Genomic DNA, 23,116 nt, shown 5'->3' with positions numbered 1-23,116 from the left:
CGTTAGTGTGTGAAAAGGGACGAAGGACTGTTTCAGGTTGGATAGCTATGAAGGGACAGTGATTACAAAGACCCCGTGGCTTTCCATGACCTCTGAGATGACTATAGTAACTGCTGTATGCAAAGTGGATGAAGGACCACAGAGGCTGGGCAAGCCAAGGGGGCAGGGCTATCTTGGGCTTGTGAGAGACAGTGCCTGTTTCAAGGTGATGGTGGCAGAGATGACAGCCAAAGGGGTACAAGAAAAATGGATAAAACAGACATGCTGCAACAGGCGTGGGGCGGGGCTGGGCTGGGGTGGGGGCGCTGAGGATTCAGGATGGGACTCCAGGGAAGGGAATTGTGTTACCATGGAGAGCTGATATTGCTGGTGATACTGATAAAATGGAGGGTTGATACCACCCATGACAGAGATTGGGGATGCATCTGCACAGCCCCCAGGGGCTCTGCCGGCATTCAGGGCAGCCCCCACCTGGTGCCCATGGGAAGCTGTACCCACAGATGGGATGGGTTCAGTGAACAGCTGGCTGGTGTTAGCCTGGGCCAGCTGCCCAGAAGATGGGAGAAAGGCTGGGGTGGGGGTCAGGCTGGATGCTTCCCAGGCTTCCGGCTCTCCCTGTATCTGGGGAGGGGGCCTTACATTTCCTTCCACAGGATGCTAAACACAGCATTGACATTTAAGGGGGACTCGTTGATGCCTGGGGTCCTGTGAATCACAATATTGGTTGACTCACCGATGTCCCCTTGATTGCCGATGAGCGAGAGATAATGCCAAGATGCCAATCCTGAGGGTCAGCTGGCAAAGCTCACCCTCACCCCATGTCTGTGGCTCCCACCTTGGATCCATCGCCCAGGCCTGGTTGGTGGTGTTGGTGGGCGCTTGCTTTTTACTGATTCTTTAGAGACGGAAGCTAGTTCCTGTAGCCAAACACATCGTAGCAAGGGAAAGGAACGTAGAAAAGGGTGTTGGTGAACATTGGGGAGAGGTGACAGGCACCTGGCCCACTCAGACTTCGAAAGATGTTGGACAGGAATGGAAAGCGTTTACACTTATGTGTCTATGCCCTCCCCGCCCCCGACACACTGTGCCCCTCTTTATACCCAGTCCAAGCTTTAGGGAGCATTGTGGCCAGCCCTTCACTCCCCTCTAGCCACTGGTGTAAATGCTTCACAGGACAGGCTTCTGGGTTCTCATGTGTGGACAAGTGCTGTCTGACATGCGTCTTGCTTTTAGAGCCGATAAAGGCTCTCACAAGCTCAGTGGGGTAAAGTACCCACTGTGACAGCAGGAAGACCTGGGTTCAGATCCCAGCATCCACAGAAAAAGACAGGCAAGGTGGCACATGTCTGGGATCTCCCACTCTTGAGGAGGTGGGAACAGGCAGATAACCCCCTGCACCTACCTACCCACCACCCCTACTCCCTGCCGCCCAGAGCCTCCCTGAGCCAGTGAGCTGCAGGTTCAGTGAGAGACTCTGTCTGGAAAGAAAAGCGGAGAGTGATGAGGCAGACATCCAATGCTGGCCCGAGGCCTCCATGCAGACACACATAGGAAGCACAGAAGGAGGGAGAATGGTTCTGATAGGTCTGAGCCAGGCTGTGGTGGCGCACACCTTTGATCCCAGCACTCAGGAGGCAGAGGCAGGCAGAGCTGTGATTTCAAGGACAGCCTGGTCTACAGAATAAGTTCCAGGACAACCTGGGCTACATAGTGAGACTCTGTCTCAGAATAAACAACAGCAACAAAAATCAATGACAAGATGTATGGTTGACTTTTTTTTTTATTTAATGCGCATGCGCACCTGCATGCAAGCGTGGCTCGCAACCATGGCCCACCTCTCTGTATCTCAGCATGGTTAGTGTTTGGCTCTCTTCCCATCTGCTCAGATTTCAAAGCCCTTTAAAGGGGCTGGAAAGATGGCTCAGTGGCTAAAAGCACCGACTGCTCTTTCAGAGGTCCTGAGTTCCAATCCCAGCAACCACACGGTGGCTTGAAACCATCTGTGATGAGCTCCAATGCCCTCTTCTGGTGTATCTGAAGGCAGAGACAGTGTACTTGTACTTACATAGATAGCCCTTTAAAGATTCCCTCTATGAGCTAGAGTGACAGCTGAGTGGTTAGAGCACTGATTGCTCTTGCAGAGGACCTGAACTCAGTCCCCAGGACCCACATGGTGGCTCACACCCACGTGTAATTTCAATTTCAGGGGATCTGATCTCTGCATACAACTTTCATGGTCACTGCCTATACACGGTGTATAGTTATACGTGTAGGCCACACGCCCATACAGATAAATAAAATAAAAATTTCAAACTTCCCTCAAGTGCAGGGTGGCACAACCCTGTAATCCTAGCACTCTGGTAGTCAAGGCAAGAAGACTGAGAGTTCAAGACCAGCCTGGGCTCCGTAATGAGACCCCGTGTCAAAGAGAAATCTCCCCGACTGTGATTAAGGACGAGCCAGTCTATAGGCTGTGGCTTTCTATATGTCACAGAGTACCTATTGCCATAAGTTCACGGACACCGTCATAAACAGAAGGGAGCTGTGTCCCCACCAAGCACCATGAAGACATCTCAGGCAGGTGTGGCAGCCCAGCCTGGGCTCCTGTTCCTGCCCCACATTCACAGCCAGGTTCTGAGCCCTGTTTCTTCCTGCCCATTTCTCTCAGAGCCGTCCACGGGGAAGACCTGCCTGCCCAAGGCGCTGCTGAACCTAAGCAACGGTCGCAACGACACCATCCCCGTGTTGCTGGACATTGCGGAACGCACTGGCAACATGCGTGAGTTCATCAACTCGCCCTTCAGAGACATCTACTACCGAGGTGGGTGTTGCATTCGCCGTTACTGAACGGATGCATGAGCGGATGGGTGGATGGATGGATGGATGTGCCGCAGCTACCTCTCGCACTCCTCTATTCTGGATTTCAGAATGGGAGATCCCAAGCCTTTGTGATGTATTGCCCGCCCATTGCTGTCTGGTACCTGAGCTAGAAAACTGAAGCCCTAGAGGCTATGTGGTTGGACCCTTGGGCCACTTGAGGCTCAGCAGGGCATGGTGTTGAGTCTCCAGTTCTGGGAGGCAAACATGTCATGTGCATCAGCTCTGTGCTCCCCACTTCTGAGAGAGTCTATAAACCAAGGCCTAAGACTGCAAAATACCGACATTCAGAATCTGTGAAGTCCATGGCTGTGTTCGGGGTGGTTTGGCCAGGATATCTAGATTTGGCTGACCCTGTTGGCTGGGTGGGGGTCCTCTATAATGTCATGGCCATCGTTTCCAGGCTGTGTGCTCAAATCACTGGCCCTCAAGCTTGTGCTCCTGCTAGACTCTTTAAAAAAAAAAAGATTTATGGTGCTGGAGAGATGGCTCAGCGGTTAAGAGCACTGAACAGCAGGCTCTGGCTGTCATGTACCCCAAATCTCACACCAACCTTCCAGTGATTTCTGGATAAGCGTTGGTCTTGAGGTCCCTGTGTCACTTTTCACACCTGGTACCCTCAGCCAGCCTGGCCACCTTCTTCCCCAGGCCAGACATCCCTGCACATTGCCATCGAACGGCGCTGCAAGCACTACGTGGAGCTGCTGGTGGCCCAGGGAGCCGACGTGCACGCCCAGGCCCGCGGGCGCTTCTTCCAGCCCAAGGATGAGGGAGGCTACTTCTACTTTGGTGAGTAGCGGTGGAGGCTGAGGGTAGAGACAAGGGAGAGGCGGTGTCTGCAGTCATGGGTGACTCCCACATACTTAGACCTGAGCTGCCACAGGTCCTGACCCACCCCGTGGTGTGGATCCCGCAGCGTTTGTTCCTGGCCTCAGAACCAGAGCTCTGGAGAAAGTTCACACCCTCATTTTGGTCCATCCTGGTCACATGACTACGTGAACCTCAGTTTTCCCCATCTGTAGCCAGAGATCGGGAAAACTCTGGGGGGGCTCTTACGGGGTGTCAGCCCCTAGCACCCTACTATGCAAGTGTCCTTTGGTTCAGCTCACACGGTATGAGGACTAGGATCTCACAGTCCAAACTGCCACCATATTGCCATACTTGGATGTCATCCTGCTAACACCACGCTTGACATAGGACTTGTAATCAAAGTCCCAGAGTCCTGCCACCAGGACTCCAGACCCACAGCTTCCTGGTTGCATGGGCTATGTCCCTAAATAGCCACCCCTGCCTCTCCAGCAGTCACCATGAGAAGCCCCATTCCCTGTAGCGTCCATCCCCAACCCCGGCACGACCAGCAAAGTCCCACCTTGATCCCCTGCATTGATCCTCAGTTTCTCTGGCCCCAGGGGAGCTGCCCTTGTCCCTGGCAGCCTGCACCAACCAGCCGCACATAGTCAACTATCTGACAGAGAACCCTCACAAGAAAGCTGACATGAGGCGACAGGACTCGAGGGGGAACACGGTGCTGCACGCGCTGGTGGCCATCGCCGACAACACCCGAGAGAACACCAAGTTTGTCACCAAGATGTACGACCTGCTGCTTCTCAAGTGTTCCCGCCTCTTCCCCGACAGCAACCTGGAGACGGTTCTCAACAATGATGGCCTTTCGCCCCTCATGATGGCTGCCAAGACGGGCAAGATCGGGGTGAGTGAGTCCAGCTGCCCCCGGGGAGCTGCTGCTGACATTCATTGTGCCCCCTGCTCCCCTAATCCACCTCTGCAAACCCTCCGCCAGGGAGCGAGCATCGTACCTCCATAGCCTGCTATAGCTCCGTAGCACCCAGCCAGGATTCTCAGCTTTATCTAAAACCACATAACGTCATTCTCCCGGGTTGCTCCCTACCCAACCTCCATCAGTCAGGATGAGTCACTGAGGTAAACTGAGTCACTGGGCCCCTCACCAGCCGACTGCCTGCAGCTGGGCCTGCTCTCTTGGCACCCTGGAGGAGGACTCCCTAGTCCCGGCACTGGATACTGTGGGGTTCTTGTGTGCTGTCTTGTGTGTTGTGGGACATCCTCGCCTTGATCCACTAGATGCCTGTAGCACCCTGTGACATGCACTGTGACAACCAAATGTCTCTATAGACATTGCTGGGCTCTCCCTTGGGAGGTACCATTGCCCTGAGAGCCAGGCTGGAGTAGCCTGCCATTAGGAGCCAGACTATGGTTTTTATGCTTCCTAGTGGGCCCCACCCCTCTGTGCCTCAGTTTCCTTGTTGCTGTGACGGCTTAAGAAGGGGAGCCACGTAGGGCTCTTAATAAAGAGCTGAGGGTGTGGTGGATGCTCAGGAACCAGTGTAGGACTGGACACAGTACAGCCAAACCCCAGAACCCCAGCTTGATGGTCAACCTGTGACTCCCAGTGACTCAGGAGGCTGAGGCAGGAGAACTGAAAGTTCATGACAAGCCGGGCAGTGGTGGCACACACCTTTAGTCCTAGCACTTGGGAGGCAGAGGCAGGCAGATTTCTGAGTTCGAGGCCAGCCTGGCCTACAGAGTGAGTTCCAGGACAGCCAGGGCTATACAGAGAAACCCTGTCTCAAAAAAACCAACCCCCTCCCCTCAAAAAAAAAAGGAAGACAGGGGAATGACTCAGAGGTAGAAATCTAGCACATTGGAGGCCCTGGGTTCTACCACAATACTGAAAGTGTGTCTGTCTGTCTGTCTGTCTGTCTGTCTGTCTGTCTGTCTGTCTGTCATCTATCTATACATCTATCAGGCATCTATCAATCTATCATGTCTATCATCTATGTCGAGGGATCATGTCTACTATGTATTTATCATCTATCTGTCTGTCTGTCACCTGTAAATCTATCACATATGTCTACTGAGCACCTGTCTGTCTGTGAACAAGCATCCCCTTGGCAGGTCTTTCAGCACATCATCCGGCGTGAGGTGACAGATGAGGACACCCGGCACCTGTCTCGCAAGTTCAAGGACTGGGCCTATGGGCCTGTGTATTCTTCGCTTTACGACCTCTCCTCCCTGGACACATGCGGAGAGGAGGTGTCCGTGCTGGAGATCCTGGTATACAACAGCAAGATCGAGGTGGGTACTGGGGTGGGGAGGGAGGCTGGCTGTGGCTGAGACTGGCCAGGACCATAGGGCTGGGGGCTCTGTGGCCCAGAACCGGTGATCAACATCAACTAAGCATCCAGGACAGTCTCTGGCAGTTAGGGAACTGAACGGGGTCTGTGGGAGGGTGGGCTTCGGGACAGGTTGGGGATCCTGGCTCTGTTATATATTTACTGTGTGGCCCAGGGTGAGTGGCACAGCCTCTCTGTTTCCCTGGTCCGGAAACAGTTCTGTCAGCTGGTGTCACACAAATGCAGTTGTAAATCAGGACTCCAAAACCCTGTTCACTTAGCAGGCTTTAGCAAATATCGGCAAATGCTCTCCCTGCACATAGGCACCACGTGTAAGTAAACGTTCAGGTGTTTAGCGGGTCGTTCTTCTGTTGTCAGTCCCTGACCTTTGTGGTCATGTTGTCACGGGACTCCCAGTCATTAGATGGACAGCACTCTGGACCTCTGCAGGGTAGGTGTGGGCAGCCTGCCTCCCAGCCTGGCTCTGGCATCAAGCATGTTCCTTCCCTCATCCCTGAGATGAGAATCCATTGCCATAGAGACCCAGGTTTGCAAATATAGCATCTCTGGTGCAAATCGATCCACAGATAGGGCTTACCAGGGGAACCGTGTCGAACACGATTGTGCAGGGCTCAATTATTGATGTCTGCCTGTGTGAAGAACTGGACAATTGTGGCACCAGTCATGTATTGAGATAAATATCCCAAACCTGTTCCTTGACTAGGCTTTGTGAATGTGGAACCAAGATTTATACTTTCAGCTTAACCGGAATTTTGGGAAACATGAGAAGGTGGTGGTATTTGTTTTTTGTGGTGCTGTGGATCCAAACCAGTGCCTCGTGATTGCTAGACAAGCCCTCTGCTACTGTGTCCCATCCCCAGTCCCTTGTGTTTTGTTGTGAGACAAGATATCATTGTGGCTGGGCAGTGGTGGCACATGCCTTTAGTCCCAGCACTTGGGAAGGCAAATTTCTGAATTCGTGGCCAGCCTGGTTTTCAGAGTGAGTTCCAGGACAACCAGGGCTACACAGAGAAACCCTGTCTGGAAAAACATATATATATATACACATACATACCACTGTGTAGCCTTGGCTGGTCTCGAACTTTCTCCTCACAGAGATCCACCTGCCTTTGCTTCCCAAGTACTGGGATTACAGAAATGCAGAAATGAGCCACCACTGCCTGATGTTCTCTCACTCTCTGTTTAAAAAAATGACAGCTTTCTTTTTATGTATGTGGGTGTCTCATGTGCAGATATGTCTGTGCACTGCATTCACGCCTGGTGCCTGGTGCCTGGAGAGGCCAGAAGATCTCCTGGAATTGGAGTTACAGATATCATGGTTATATATGTCATGTGGGTGCTGGGAGGTGAACCCAGGTCCTCTGCAATAGCATCAGATACTCTTAGCTGCCGAACCATCTCTCTAGTCCATTTAAAAAATATTTTATTTAGTTTTATGTTTATGAATGTTTGTGCTTGACATATGTGCAGTACCCATGGTGGCCAGAAGAGGGCACTGGATCTGGAGTTCAAGATGGTTGTGAGCAACCTTGAACCAGTCTAGGCTCCCTGCTGGGCAGCCAGTGCTCCCCAATGTTTCCAGTGCTCCCAGTGGCTAAGCTTGCTCTTCAGTCCAGAGTTGATTTTTTTTGAGTCTTTTGCTGTGTAATTCATGAACTTGTGATCCCCCTGCCTCAGTCTCCTGAGTGCTTTAATTACGGGTGGGTGACACCAAGTCCGGCTACAGTAGATATTATAGCTAGTGTGTGTGTGTAAACACACATGTGCCACAGTGTGTGTATAGAGGCTAGACGGCAATTTCATGAGATTTGTTCTCTCCTTCCACCTTTGTATGGGTTTCAGGAACTGAACTCAGGTCCCCAGGTTTGCCTAGCGGGCACCTTTACCAGCTGAGCCATCTTGGCTGCCCCGAGTAGGTGTTCTTTAAGGAATTTTCTGTTCTGTGGTCCTGTTGAATAGGAATTAAGGGTTAGTTGAGGAGGAATTGTGCAGAGCCTTGAGTGCTGAGCTCCCTGGGGATCCTAGAGTGTGGCTGGAGCATGGCTTAGGAGGCGGGGCCACGCTGCAGTGAGCATGCCTGGATCCCCAGCATGGGGAAGGTGGTCATGACATCCTACCTCCCCCAGAACCGCCATGAGATGCTGGCTGTAGAGCCCATTAACGAACTGTTGAGAGACAAGTGGCGTAAGTTTGGGGCTGTGTCCTTCTACATCAACGTGGTCTCCTATCTGTGCGCCATGGTCATCTTCACCCTCACCGCCTACTATCAGCCACTGGAGGGCACGGTGAGTGCTCACTGGGGAGCAGGCACAAGGACAGCCTCTGCAGCGGGATAGAAGACAGCTTGGGGGTGGGGAGGAAGATGCCCCAGCACCCAGATGGCTCAGCCTGGATGAGACTTTGGGGGAGACAGGAGAGGAAGCTGCTGAGGACGCAGATGTTTGGGGCAGCAGGGAGCTGGTGTTGGGGGCAGGGGAGGACCTGTTGCATCTGATCTCCCCTCCCCCACCCCAGCCACCCTACCCTTACCGGACCACAGTGGACTACCTGAGGCTGGCTGGCGAGGTCATCACGCTCTTCACAGGAGTCCTGTTCTTCTTTACCAGTGTGAGTGCTTGGTCCCAGTGCCACCTGCTTACCCAGTTCTCCCTCCTCCTCCTTCTCCTCTCCCTCCTCCCCCTCTGCTCCCTCTTCCTCCTCTTCCTCTTGCTCTCCCTCCTCCTCTTCCTCTTGCTCTCCCTCCTCCTCTTCCTCTTGCTCTCCCTCTTCCCCTTCCTCCTCTCCCTCTTGCTCTCCCTCTTCCCCTCCCTCCTCTCCCCATCTTCCCCTGCTCCTTTCCTACTCCAGTCTGACTTCTATTCTCTGCTCTTCAGTCCATGGTCTCTTTTCTCTCCTTCACTCTGCTTCCTTCCTTTCTGTCCCTTCTCCGTCCTCCCCCAACTCCTCCTTACTCAATATTCCTCCCACCGTCTCTTCTGTTCCAGATCAAAGACTTGTTCATGAAGAAATGCCCTGGAGTGAATTCTCTCTTCGTTGATGGCTCCTTCCAGTTGCTCTAGTGAGTACAAGTCTCGGGGCAAACACTTCTGGGTGAAGACGTCATCCAGGTAGTGGGGAGAAGAGAGGTGACACTATCAGGAATGACTTCACCCAGCCAGGCAGCCATAATCAAACAGCTGGGCAGGGCCAAGGCTTGCTTGCTAGGGGGTTGATCCATACCATGGAGAGAAAGAATTTTGACCTCTTACACTGATTGAATGCTAGGGCCTGCTTGCGATTAAGAATTGTAATACTATCTCTGTTTAGTGGGGAGAAGTGCAGCCATCGATTATTGATGTCTGCCTAGGTCACAGAATGTGGGAATCAATGTATGTGTGCTACATCTTGTCCAACAATGAGATTTAGCCACAAAATCTCCACAGACCTCTGAATCAATCTTTCTTTTCTTTTTTCTTTCCTACTCTTTTTTTTTACCATTTTCTTTTATATTAATTATTACTTATTTGTGCATATGTATGTTCACGAGGAGTCCTGGGATATCAGATCACCTGGAGTTAAAGGCAGTTGTGAGCTACCTGATATAGGTGCTAGAAATCAAACTCAGATCCTCTGCAAGGACAGTGTGTGCTCTTAACCAGTGAGCCATTTCTTCAGTCCTCTGCATCTTTCTTTAAAAGTCCAGAAGGTGTGGCTTTGGGGGTCTTGTAGTGCCTAGGATCCAATGTCTGGAGCCAGGTGGTGGTGGCATATGCATTTGATCCCAGCACTCAGGAGGCAGAGGCAGGAGAATCTCTGTGAGTTTGAGGCCAGCCTGGTCTATATTTCAAGTTCCAAGACAGCCAGCAATACATAATAGAGAGACCCTGTCAAAAAGGAACAGGAAATGGAGCTCTTTCATCCACTGAACGCTGAGATGGCTGGGTCTCCACTCTTCTCCTCTGGGATCTCGACGACACTGGGACTCCTTGGTGGCCCAGAGGACTTGCAGACACGTCTCTCTCCTCATCCATAATCTTAGCATCCCCTCTTCTCTCCGCCCTCTCGCCCTCTCTGCTGCCCGGTAGCTTCATCTACTCTGTGCTGGTGGTTGTCTCTGCGGCGCTCTACCTGGCTGGGATCGAGGCCTACCTGGCCGTGATGGTCTTCGCCCTGGTCCTGGGCTGGATGAATGCGCTGTACTTCACGCGCGGGTTGAAGCTGACGGGGACCTACAGCATCATGATTCAGAAGGTTTGGGCTGGCCTCTGCGTGCCTGTTCTGTGGCCTGACCTGAGGGTGGGGCTTGGAGAGAAAGGTGGGACAGGAGAGTGGGGAGTTGAGAAACCTTTGTGTGCCCTTCCCCCACGATACCTCTAACCAGGCCCCTTTCCGGCATTAGATCCTCTTCAAAGACCTCTTCCGCTTCCTGCTTGTGTACCTGCTCTTCATGATCGGCTATGCCTCAGGTGAGCGTGGACCTGGAGTGCTATGGCAGGAACGAGGGCTATAGGGGAAGCCACCATGGGCTGCGGACAATGGGTATCCCTGCCTGAGATCCCTAGGTATGGGTCAAGGCCAGTCAAGCTCCATTCCCCACTCCCAGAAAGACTGCAAAGCAAAAGGCTGCATCGTCCTACTTTGCAGAGGAGCGGTCTCAGGTCAGAGAAGCCATGTAAAGCCACATGTGTCCAAAGGCTACTAAATGTAGACTAGCGAGTTGCCTCTGGGTAACCGTGCTTGCTGTCAAGCCTGATGACCTGAGTTTGATCCCTGTGACTCACAGAGTGGAAGGAGATACCCGACTCATGAAATCTGACCTCTTGTCCCCCCACATGTGTGCCATGGTGTGTAGGTGCTCACACACATAGGCACACCCAAATAAGTGAATGTAATGAAAACATTGTTTTAGGCCAGTAAATGCAGAAATGGAATGTGAGCTACTTCCGTGAAGCAAACTGAAAATGAAACTTACAGGTCAGGTCAGATACACTAGGTCACTGGTCAGAGGCACATATAACACACAGCACATATGCTCCTATAACTCATTTTTGTGCCTAAGGCAGACATTACTAATGGATCACAGAATGTTCTTCCTGTTGGATGTAGCTCAGTTCTCAGAATCCTCCACACAGAGTGTTTGAGCATCCATTATACAATTAGATTGCATTGGTATGTGAATTGAAAAAGTGTTCACCATGCTCTCTAATTGAAGGCACTGTAGCCTCCTCACCCTGATGAGGTCAACGTGCTCCTGTTACTCACTTTTGTGCCCAAAGCAGACATTACTAATGGATCACAGAATGATCTTTCTGTTGGATGTAGCTCAGGTCTCAGAGTCCTCCACACCCACTGTTGGAGCATCCACTACGCAATTAGATTGCAATGATGTGTGAACTGAAAAGTGTTCACCATGCTCTCTAGTTGAAGGCACTGTAGCCTCCTCAGCCCGCTGAATGCAGGGCCTCAGCCTTCCCCCCTGCCCCTGGTAGCTGGTTGCTGCCATAACTCCCATCCAGGCTTAGCAGGAAAAGATGGTGAGAAGAACAGCTTGGAATGTTTACAGGCATGGGGGCCCTTATGGTAGGGCCTTTAGGACCAGCGTCTCTGGCTAGTGTGGAAGGAAGGAGCCTGCATGGAGTCTGCAAGTAAAATGCTGTGTTAGCGCTTCTGGGGACAGGTGGGGTGTGGCTATCCTTGTCCTATAAATTGTAGGGTATAGCAGCATCCCTGACTCCATCCACTGGATGCCAGCACACCCACCCACCTGTCACTTGAAGGTGCCACATGTGCCCTGAGAGAACATTACGAAGGCTGGGTAGCTCTAGACTCCATTCTGAAAAATCCAGAGAGTTTGGGGAGAGCGGAGGCACCCTGAGGGTCTGTGTGTGCTTGCTGGCTTGGATTCCTGCTGGCTGACAGAGGCCAGTGCTGTACCCCCTCATCCCCATCTAGTGGGGTAGCACCTCTCAGCCTCCCCTGCCCCTCCCGCAGCCCTGGTCACCCTGCTGAATCCGTGCACCAACATGAAGGTCTGTGACGAGGACCAGAGCAACTGCACGGTGCCCACGTATCCTGCGTGCCGCGACAGCGAGACCTTCAGCGCCTTCCTCCTGGACCTCTTCAAGCTCACCATCGGCATGGGTGACCTGGAGATGCTGAGCAGCGCCAAGTACCCCGTGGTCTTCATCCTCCTGCTGGTCACCTACATCATCCTCACCTTCGTGCTCCTGTTGAACATGCTCATTGCCCTCATGGGCGAGACCGTGGGCCAGGTGTCCAAGGAGAGCAAGCACATCTGGAAGTTGCAGGTGAGGCTGGCCTGAGCGTTCCTCCACCTTCCATGCATGCCCCAGGCAGGTGAGGCCGCTGCCTGCGCCTTATAATTGCTTTGTCCACCCTTCCCCCGTTCCGTTCTCCCCCATTTCATCTGTGGTGCAGCTCACGGGATCCCGCTGGCTCCATTCAGCATGATCGCGCGCTCTGTCAGCACTGAGCATGCTCAGAGAGTCTGCTTCTGTTTCGAGCCACTGTAACATAAATCCCTGAAGTAGGGCCATTTATTAAAAAGAAATGAGGATATAGGGCGGTGGTGGCACATGCCTTTGATCCCAGCACTTGGGAGCCAAAGGCAGGTGGATCTCTGAGTTCGAGGCCAGCCTGGTCTACAGAGAGAGAGTTCCAGGGCAGCCAGGACGGTTGCACAGAAAAATCCTGTCTCCAAAGGGTTGAAGGAGTGAGAGTGAAGATTCATTTGGCTTATGGTTTTGGGGGCTGGGAAGCTGGCATCCTCTAATCTTAATCTTGACTATAACGAATGCCTCACACTTCAAACCCAGACAACACACAGGACCTCAGAAACTTTTAGGGATACATTCAAACCACAGCAGGCAGCAGGGGCGTTTTAATGAGTTTTTGTGCTGAGCCGATGCGCCATCTTGATTCAGAAATGAGACGAGGGGCTGGAGCTTCAGTGGGTGAAGCGCTTGCCACGCAGCACGCGAAAGGGCCTGAGTTTGGATCCCCCAAACCATTTTGTAAAGCTCGTGTCTGAAACCATTTGTGGGAACTCATGTCTCTATATTTTATATGATCTCTATACTCCTAGCTTCTATGGCAGGAGGGGAGGCTGGGACAGGAGAATCCTGAAGGCAGGCCAGCTGGCTTGGTGTACAGACAGTACACAAGACCCAAAGCCAAACAAGATGGACTTGCCGTGCTTGCATCCCCCTCCACCTGAACAAACGTTTTGGTGCCCCCTTGTGGCGGCTGTCAGTATTCTCCTGGGGGTGGATTTTACCTGTTCAGTGAAGTTCCTGGCCCACCACTCAGAGATGGAGAACGCAGTTGAGATTCTGGGTGACATACTCCAGGGCCGTGTGCATCCACACACCTGGAAATTAACTGTGCATGTCCACCCCAAGGTTACCCCCACTCTCTGGTTTGCTCATAGCTTTCACACATTGCTACTTCTCTGGGCCCCAGTCTCCCCAGAAACACCCTGTTTTCAAATTTTTTAGTGTAAAAAAGTGGAGGGACCCTCCCCCCGCCCCTTTCAAATTCCAGCTCCTGGCTGATTCTCTGCCCACCTAGCTCAGCATTCATAAGGACCAGTGTTTAAAGACCACGGCAGTGCATCCATACACACCAGCACGTGGAAGGTGAAGGCAGGAGAGCCTTAGCCACGCAGGGAGTTCGAGGCTAGCCTGGGCTATGTGAGATCCTGTCTTAACGGAAAAAGGGAGTTTATTTGGCCCGTGGTTGATGTGACCCAGGTGCCTGCTGGGAAACTTAGCACCTATGACCTTCCCCCTGGCAGTGGGCCACCACCATCCTGGACATCGAGCGTTCCTTCCCTGTGTTCCTGAGGAAGGCATTCCGCTCCGGAGAGATGGTGACTGTGGGCAAGAGCTCAGATGGCACTCCAGACCGCAGGTGGTGCTTCAGGTGAGGTCGGGAGCCACGGGCTCCAGGGAAGACGAGCTTCCTGCCATGCGTGTCTCAGCACAACCCAGCCAAGATTCTGCGTGGTCCTGGGCAAGTCTCTCAGCCTCAGTCCCTTCAGCTGTGAACTGGGCACAATGATGGCCCCGCCTCCTGGGGCATCTAGAACTTTCAAGCTGGCATCTATACATGTTAGGATATTGGGATGCCTAGAGGCTCCACGGAGCCTGGCAGAGATGGAGCGGGCTATTTCAGAGCATCACCCTCTGTCTGCCGCCTATGGGGAGGTGAGGTATTGAGGATGAGATGAGGGGACCAAAGGATCATCAGTTTGAGGGCTTGGGACTCCCTAACTCATGTGCAGTCACCCACATTCGAAGTCCTCCCCCGATTTTTTTTTTTTTTTTTTTTTGTCAGAAGGCAAACTATTCCTTGCCAAGGGCTTACAGCCAAAGCAGAGTATAGTGCGCCCCTGAGAGACAGGTCCAGTGGCTTTGCTCATCTGTGGAATGGGGTGGTAACAGCACCCCCTCTAGTCTAGTCTGACGCTGTATTACCAGTGTCTCGTAACCTTCAGAAAAGAAGCCCCGCAAACCCGGATACCTGTGACCCGGGTTTACCTCATCAGTGAAATGATAACAGCAAATGCATCTCCCTTGCTCAGTACAACCAATATGCAGTTGCTCGACAAATAGAAGTTGCATGAAAAAGAACAACAACAAAATAACGTTAAAACGCACAAATCTATCCTACGAGACTATCACCAGACTTTACGGATGTCCTAATAAAAAGAGAAACCGGTACCAAGGAATGTATCCATCAAGGAATGGAGAGACAGACTGGTATATCCATACAATGGAATATGATTTGGCCGTTAAAAAGAATAAAGTTCTTATCCTTGCTACAGTGTGGGTGGACTTTTAAAAAAGGCTAAATGATAGAAGCCAGCCGTGAAAGGGCACATATCTTATGGTTTCATTGATAGAAGATGCCCAAAGCATCAGTAGGTCACAGAAGCAAGGAAAAGGGAGCTATTGCGCATGAGCACAGAGAAGCCGGGGGGGGGGGGGGGGGAGCGATGAGAGTTGCCAAGCGCAGGGAAAACAGTTAGTGGGGTTGTAGAAAGTGATTGGAGGGGAGATCTGGTTCTGTGAGGAGGGCATGCTGGGAAATGCTGACTTAGAGAGATGACCTAGGGATGGGGCAGGAAGCAGTGTGGCAAGCCACCACCCCCCCCCTCAAAAAAAAAAACCCCACTCTGCTTCTCTCTGCCAGGGTGGACGAGGTGAACTGGTCTCACTGGAACCAGAACTTGGGCATCATTAACGAGGACCCTGGCAAGAGCGAAATCTACCAGTACTATGGCTTCTCCCACACCGTGGGTCGCCTTCGTAGGGGTGAGCGTGGCACTGAGAGCAGGGGTGGGATGGGGGACCAGAGACCCGGGGCTGTCCCTACTGCGCCTCCGCAGGGGTGAGCATGATATTGAGAGCGGGGTGGGGGGTGGGGGCTGTTCTGAGCAGTTCTGTCCAGAGAATGGGAGGGTGGGCGGGGTCACCAGTGGATTCCCACCCCCGCTGCACAGGGCAGATCCCACCCCAACCCTCCCTGTTTCATGATGCTGGATGACGGGGCTGCCTGACAGGAGAGATTCTAGGCAGCCCCGTGGGGTAAAAGTCCTTTCTGGTTTGTTGTTTGTGTTTTGTTGTTGTTGTTGTTTTGTTTTTGTTTCTCCGAGACAGGGTTTCTTTGTGTATCCCTGGCTGTCCTGGAATTCACTCTGTAGACTAGGCTGGCCTCGAACTCAGAAATCCACCTGCCTCTGCCTCCCAAGTGTTGGGAGGAACCACTGCCCGGCTTTCCTTTCTGGTTTTGTTTGTTTTATTTTTTATTAAGGGGAGACGTGGAGGTAAACGCGTTCCACCCCCACCTCCACCCCCACCCCCGGGCATTCTGACAGGGCCTTCAATCTCTGCTCTTCCCTGTGTACACCAGGGCAGGCATCTTGACTTCTCTGAATCCATTTTCACCTCCGTAAAGCGCGCATAATACCCTCTAAATACTTCTCTCCGTGACTTACCCAGTATGCAGTGGTGCTCAATGCTTGCATAGTCCGTTAACCCTCCCCCTCCCCCCTCTGTATTTTCATTGTCCAGATCGCTGGTCCTCGGTGGTGCCCCGCGTAGTGGAGCTGAACAAGAACTCAAGCGCAGATGAAGTGGTGGTACCCCTGGATAACCTAGGGAACCCCAACTGTGACGGCCACCAGCAGGGCTACGCTCCCAAGTGGAGGACGGATGATGCCCCGCTGTAGGGGCTGTGCCAGAGCTCGGACAGATAGCCCAGGCTTGGCCTTTGCTCCCACCTACATTTCGGCATTTGTCCGGTGTCTTCCCACACCCGCATGAGACCTCGGAGGTGAGGGCCTCTGTGGAGGCCCCAGGACCCTCTGGTCCCGCCAAGACTTTTGCCTTCAGCTCTACTCCCCACATGGGGGGCGGGGCTCCTGGCTACCTGTCTCGCTCGCTCCCATGGAGTCACCTAAGCCAGCTCAAGGCCCCTCTCCTCGAAGGGCTCAGGCCCCCGTCCCTCTTGTGCATTATTTATTGCTCTCCTCAGGAAAATGGGGTGGCAGGAGTCCACCCGCAGCTGGAACCTGGCCAGGGCTGAAGCTCGTGCAGGGACGCTGCAGCTCCGACCTGCCGCATATCTGACCTGCTGCAGCCCTGGCTAGTGTGGGTCTTCTATACTTTGTAGAGATCGGGGCCGCTGGTGCTCAATAAATATTTGTTTATTCTCGGTGGACACAGTGAGGGTGAGGTCGGAAGTGGGGACAGAGTGGGGGGGGGCACCTGTACAATTCTGTGAATGAGAATCGGCACCCGGGTGTGGGCGGCAGGGAAAAGGCTGGTGGTGGGCGTGGTCACGGTGAAAGTGGTGGATGTAGAGGGTGTGATCCCGGTGGAAAGTAGCAGAACTGATGGGGGTGGAGGGTGGGATGCTGGTGGAGGTGGGGGAGAGTGGGATGCTGGTGAAGGTGGTGTTTGTGAGGTGGATAGGGATGGAGTAGTGCTGTGGGAGGCAGAGAGGAGTGTGACTCTCTGTGGAGTCACAGTGCTCGTCAGGGACGAGGGACACTGATAGGCACAGTGATTCTAGTGACAGAGAAGCATTGGGCAGTGCTGGCGGGACACTCTGCTCTCTTGGCGCAAAGCGAGGTCCCTGTACACCTGCAGCCTGTCTACAGAGGAGTCTGTAGCTGGCCGATGTCCCGTGACCCCCCAGCTCAGGCAAGTGCCTCCCATCCTCTCCCAAGCAGCCACAGGGAGCAATGATGTCTGAGAGGCAACTGCAGTGGACAGAACCCAGGGCCCCACACAGACTGGCTTTCCCCCCTCTTCCTAAGCATTGGCCATGGTGGCTTGTGCTGGGAAGTGGCATGTGACCTCTTACCCCTCTGAGCCTCTCTGTCCTTGTCAGAAGGATAGACGGTGGCAGGGAACCAGTGATAGCCACTGTGTGGGGAGGAAGCCAGGACTTTACCATCCTGAGGACCTCACTCCCCTCTGCCTGTAGGCACCCGGGGGCTAACAGCCTAGGCTCCCCAGGGTGCCCTTTGGCCACTGTCCACCCCCCCCCCCAGAGAGGCAGCCAAAGGGCAGCCCAGTCAGCGTTCTCAGAAGTCACCATCATCCTTCCTTGACTCTGGCTGATGTGGAAACATCTGCGTACTTAAGCCAGGCTCTGGGCTCTCTCTTTGGGTGACCAGAAGACAAGGTGGCCCCTGGCTATTCCCTGAAGGTGGGTGCTGGAGACACAGGGAGGGGCCCTGTCCATCTTGGGTGCCCCCACCCCGATTTGGAACAGTGAAGAATATGTGGGAGAAAGTTCCAGAAGGCTCTACTTTCAGAGCAGAGAACTGGGCTCTAGCCTTGCCTCCAGAGTTTTCAGAGTCCTTGGGTCATGGTCAAGGCCTCCGTTTCCCTGGCTTAGGGCTGAACAGATAAAGAGGTATGTCTATATGATGGAATATAATCTGGCCACTAAAGGAAATGAAGATACAGTAACACCTCGGGATTCCCCAGAGAGACAGAACCATGGCTGAAGTGGCCATATACATTCACGTGGTTCAGATAGCCAGTCCACAAAAGACTTAGTGTTCATCATCCCAGATGTCAGGAAATCTAAAAATCAGGGCACTGATGCAGAGAATTCCAGGGTTCTGATTCATTTAACCAGGTGAGGCCCTCCAGGGTGTGCAGGCCACACCCCACTGGCTTCCGGCAGGGACACAACATGCCCAGATCCAGGTGCCTCCAGAGGACAGAATGGGATGCCTCTTCCTCCGTCTCCCACCCGCAGACCCCGTCAGCCTAGCCTGTGTTCTCGAAATATTGGCCAAGATTGTGTCTTACACTTCAGCCTATCAGCGGACAGGAAGCAGTAATCGACCTAAGTGGGAGAGGGCAACAGGGAGATAGTGACCCCTAGTGGATCAAAGCAGCATAGCTCTCTGACCAGAGAGGCTGCAGTATATGTAATGGTCCTATTCCCCCCACCCAACCCCCCACCCCCGCAGAGGACCTTCAGCAATGCCACCAAGAAAGGCTATGTTTCATTTAGGAGACTTTAAAGGATTTTTTTTTTTTGAGACAGTTTCTCTGTGTAGCCCTGGATGTCCTGGAACTCACTCTATAGACCAGGCTGGCCTTGAACTCAGAACTCCACCTGCCTCTGCCTCCCAAGTGCTGGGATTAAAGGCGTATGCCACCACTGCCTGGCTTCTTTTTTCTTTTTCTTTTCTTTTTCTTTTTTTCCTTTAGCTAGGCATGGTGGCACAAGCCTCAGAGGCAGGGTCTGACGGAGCTCTGTGAGTTCAAGGCCAACCTGGTCTGCATAGTGAGACAATCAAAAGAGGTTTGTCTCAAAACCCCACAGTTTATATAATGAGTTCAAGGCAATCCTGGGCTGCATGAGACCCTTTATAAACAGAAAAAACCACCCAGCAAAGTTTTACAGCCCACCCTTGATGAGAACCCTCCCTTCTCCCAGCTGAAGCACCCTGGTTCCTCCAGCCCCTCCCTCCAGCAGCCAAGGATTCTCCCATGCTGTCCCTGAACTGGATCCCGGGGTCCGTGCCTGCCAGACTGAAGTGTCCTAAGGGTTAGAACATGACAGACACCACACCTGGTCCCACAGCTTACAAATGCCAGTTTGCCTGAGCACAGTCCCCCAACTTGGGATGATTCTGCTTAAAATTTTCGGATTTCCACAATGGTGTGAAAGTGATCCGCCTGGGTTGGGGCTATTCTGTTAATTTCGCCTTTTTTCCCCCTTGAGCTAGTGATCTGTGGGACACTATTTTTGCGGGGTGAAAACGAGAGAGCCAAAGCTCCCACCCTCTGTGGTATTGCATGCGTCGCTCTGAGAATTAGGTGTTTCACTTGGAATACGCAAACAACGACGGCCTGTGATGACACGGTCGGGCAGTGACGTCACAACGACACAAAGCGACGTCATAATCCATAAATCATAGTTTATGTAGATCTGCTGTTCCCAGCCGGAGGCTCATGCCGCTTTCTAGTGTTGAGGTGCTGGGGTGGAATCTAGGGTCTCAAGCACGCTAAGCAAGCCCTCTGCCATCGAGTCACACCCCACCCTTTCGGTGCTTGGAACAAAGCGCAGGGGTGTTTGCTCAGGAGCAAGCCTGTGTGGACACCCCAGTTTCGTGTACTCTTGCGTCTCCAGGGTTCCAGTGCCCTCTCTGCAGGGGTCTCTAGGGTTTCTCATAGGTGGTACAATCCCACCTTTGCTAACAGACCCCTTTGGGATTCTGTGTCACTCCATTTAAATCTTTCGGGGAGTCTTATAAAGTTGGTATCCTTAGTATATATATTTATTATGTACGGGTGTTTTGCCTTCACGTTTGTTACCATGAGCATGCAGTTCCTGCAGAAGCCAGGAGAGGGCGCAGATCCCTTGGAACTGGCGTTAACAGACTGCACAAGCTGACTTCGTGTGTGAATCTAGGATCGCTGAGCCATCTCTCCAGCCCTTTTTAAATAAAAATTATTTTGTGTGTGGGGGTGGGTGGGAGGTGGGACACGCATACCATGACGTCATAAGGCAATCAGTTCCCCCTTTACTATGTGGATACTGAAGATTGAACTCAGACCGTCAGCCTTAGAGGTAACGTTGAGCCATATCTCTAGCCTAAGCTGGTAGGTAGCCCTAATACTTCCCCCAAGTTAGTAAACATACTTTCTCCGTTGTATGTGACACGATGTATGCGTATGAATTGGTGATTGAGTCCTGCCGGGCTGACCGGATCAGCTTCAAACTTGTTCTGTAGCTCGGGCTGGCAAACCAGCGCCCTAACTCAGCTTCCCAGCGCAGAGAGTGGCCCATATGGCTGAAAATGACCACGCGGGTCTGGCTTCAGGTATGGCTGGATCCAGGCAGCTTCAGCTTCTTCTGTGCCTCAGCAGCTGCTGATTATGCGTGGGGTTTGCCCCAGTCAGGATTTCCCAGTACTGGCCCACGAGGTTGGCAACTTGATCTACCCAAGACTGTCTCTTACTGGGCAGCTCAGGACCACTCCCCAACTCTCTGTGAGCAGGGGAAGCAGAATGCTCTCTCATTGGTCAGACCTGGTTTTTGGCTACACATCCCCCAAGGCAGGACCAGCCACCTCCACCACCACGGGAAAGTTAGCCTATGCTAGGTGGCACCACAGCCTCTCCCTTTATTTTTATATTTTATTTCTGCCCCGTATCCGGGGCTGGCCTTGAACTCTCAATCCTGCCTCCACCTCCCACGGGCAGGTAGAGCAGGTGTGTGACATCACGCCCCACTGCTAGTCCACGCAGCTTGCTTACAAGCAGAGCATAATTTCCAACACCTGAGCTTAACCATGTGACGTGTGTTGGCCAATGGGGTGTGAACCGATCTTCCTGGCCGGCCTTAAGGCAAGGATGAGTGACAGGCTGATGAACAGTCACGTGGCCCGGGGCAACTTTGCAGCGCTCACCAAAAAAATAAAAATAAAATCACCAAAAAAAATAATAATAAATAAAAACCCCACAGATGCCTGCGGAATGAGCGAGTTTAGATACTGCTGAGTTCTCTCTTTTTTAAAAGGGATTTATTTTTATCATTGTTGTCCCTACAGTGCCAGAAGAGGGTCTGCAACAGGAGTTACAGATGGTGGTGAGGCGCGTGGATGCGGGAATCGAACCCACATCCTCTGAAAGGGCAGCCCGTGCTCTTAAGCACTGAGCCATCTCTTTAGCTCCTTGGTTTGGTTTTAAATGGTGCAGTCAGCTATAGTTACTGGATACAGAACCCAGCCAAGCCCCGAACCAGGACTCAATAGCATCCTAGATAGATGCCAGGACCCTCTCCAGGGCCACCAGCGGTGAAGGTGAGATCTGAACCCAGCACTGTGTGCTCATGGCCTCTGCCTCCCCAGGTTGCTTCTGCACGGGGACCCTATTAGCTGCCACTCGGGGGATCCCACCCCCGTGGCTCCAGGGATCCCACCCCCGTGGCTCCAGGTGCTCTCTTGGAGCCCTTTCCTTTCAGGGACCTCTGTCTTCTTTCCTGGAGGGAGTCATTCGGGATGCGCGTGTGTGCAGTACGTGTGACGAACACTCTCCCCCATGGTTTAAAGATTTCTGGAAAATAATGGATACATTGGCCACCAAAGCAGAGGGGTTTGGTCAAGAGACCTTCGCCAGAGCTCCGTGGTCTCAACTGAACAGTTACCTCTCAGGGTCGTCACCACCGTTTAAAGCGAATAATGTGACCTCCATGCCGTGTCTGTGGCTCCTGTGGGTGAGCCGTCAAGTTGCCTTCTGTGCCTTTACCTCTACCCTGGTCCCCCAAAGCATGTCCTTGAGAGCTGGATACCTCCTAACCTTTTTATTTTTGAGGACCCTGGGGTCCCTGGGGGCAATGAGGTCTGGGGATCTCACAAAAGGATGGGTGGGAGGTAAGAAGATGGGAGAACTGTGGCCAGGGGAGACCCACACCCCAGGGACTGCAGAGCTAAGGGGGTGTGTGGCTAGGCCAGGCTGGGAGCGGTGTGGCCTTGTTAGAGTAGGTGTGGTCTTGCTTGGGGATGTGACCTCACTAGAGTAGGTATGGCCTTGTTAGAGTGGGCGTGGTCTTGCTTGGGGTGTGACCTTGCTTGAGTGGGTGTGGCCTCGTTAGAGTAGGTGTGGTCTTACTTGAGTGGCTGTGGCCTTGTTGGAGGAAGTGTATCACTGGCTGGTGGGCTCTGGGGTTTCTAGAGCCTATGTTAGGCGCAGCCTTGCTCTTTCTCTGCCTGCGGATCAGGACGTAGCTCTCCACTACTTCTCCAGCACCAAGCTCCCTGTCATGATGATAATGGTCAAAGCCTCGGAAACTGTAAGCCAGCCTCCCGGCTAAATGCTCTCCTTTATAATGCTGTGGTCATGGTGTCTCTTCGCAGCAACAGATAAGAGACTAAGACGATGACTAAAAGCGTATAAGGCCCACGATGACACCACTGAGCCCCTTATGACTCAGCTAACCCTTGGGCTACCCTGCCCTTAAGGTGTCTCATGATTTGAGAGGCTGCATTTTCTGATCTTAGTGAGTGAAGCCAAGGTGTCTGTCACTCACCATGTAGGTAGGAAGCACGGGACTTAACTCCATTTTACAGAGAAAGCGGTGAGACCAAATAATGGAAACCACTCTAGGGTACGCAGTGAGAACGTGGCAGAGGCAGGACTCAAACCTGATTCCTGTCTTATTACCAGGTTCACTTCTAGTAGCTTCTTGGGAGTTTGGTGGTGGTGGGCGACCCAGAGCTTGTAAGCAAGTGCCATACTGAGCCCCACAAGGATTTTAATTTTTTAAATTTAGACTCTCGTGCCTCTGTGAAGGTGTCGAACAGGTGCACTAACTTTCCCAGGTGGCCATAATTGGGGTCAGCTGTGGTCATACCTGGGGCCTCTCAGAAAAGGCCTAAGGGACACTTGGAACCCTGGACTTGGGAGTAGCCTGTGTTCTGTGAGAAGGTGGCCTCGTTTCTGGATGGTTTAGGATCAAATTCCTTGCGATCAACAGGCAAGCTGTCTTCCCTCCTTGGGCCTCAGGTTTCTCTTCAAAATCGTTTTCAC

General features: G+C 52.7%; 1 protein-coding gene across 4 annotated transcripts in view; it reads left to right on the top strand.

Annotated features, from left to right (window-relative positions):
- Trpv4 (transient receptor potential cation channel subfamily V member 4) overlaps positions 1-16,772 on the top strand; it is a 36,446-nt gene extending 19,674 nt beyond the window's left edge. For all 4 annotated transcript variants that reach the window (XM_029478038.1, XM_021162133.2, XM_029478039.2 and 1 more), the window contains 13 exons: positions 2,669-2,821; positions 3,526-3,666; positions 4,287-4,585; positions 5,809-5,988; positions 8,174-8,332; positions 8,562-8,654; positions 9,032-9,105; positions 10,112-10,277; positions 10,426-10,492; positions 12,018-12,334; positions 13,843-13,970; positions 15,243-15,364; positions 16,124-16,772. In XM_029478038.1, coding sequence (XP_029333898.1) covers positions 2,669-2,821; positions 3,526-3,666; positions 4,287-4,585; positions 5,809-5,988; positions 8,174-8,332; positions 8,562-8,654; positions 9,032-9,105; positions 10,112-10,277; positions 10,426-10,492; positions 12,018-12,334; positions 13,843-13,970; positions 15,243-15,364; positions 16,124-16,281 — 2,057 coding nt within the window. In that variant the 3' untranslated portion in view covers positions 16,282-16,772. The remainder of the gene's footprint in view (positions 1-2,668; positions 2,822-3,525; positions 3,667-4,286; positions 4,586-5,808; positions 5,989-8,173; positions 8,333-8,561; positions 8,655-9,031; positions 9,106-10,111; positions 10,278-10,425; positions 10,493-12,017; positions 12,335-13,842; positions 13,971-15,242; positions 15,365-16,123) is intronic.
- The last annotated feature ends 6,344 nt before the right edge of the window (positions 16,773-23,116 follow it).

The sequence above is a fragment of the Mus caroli genome, unplaced genomic scaffold (genome assembly GCF_978045245.1).
Source record: "Mus caroli unplaced genomic scaffold, Mus_caroli_1 scaffold_4, whole genome shotgun sequence".
Lineage (NCBI taxonomy): Eukaryota > Metazoa > Chordata > Mammalia > Rodentia > Muridae > Mus > Mus caroli.
Note: the sequence above shows the minus strand (reverse complement) of the source record. Positions and strands in the feature narration are given on the sequence as shown.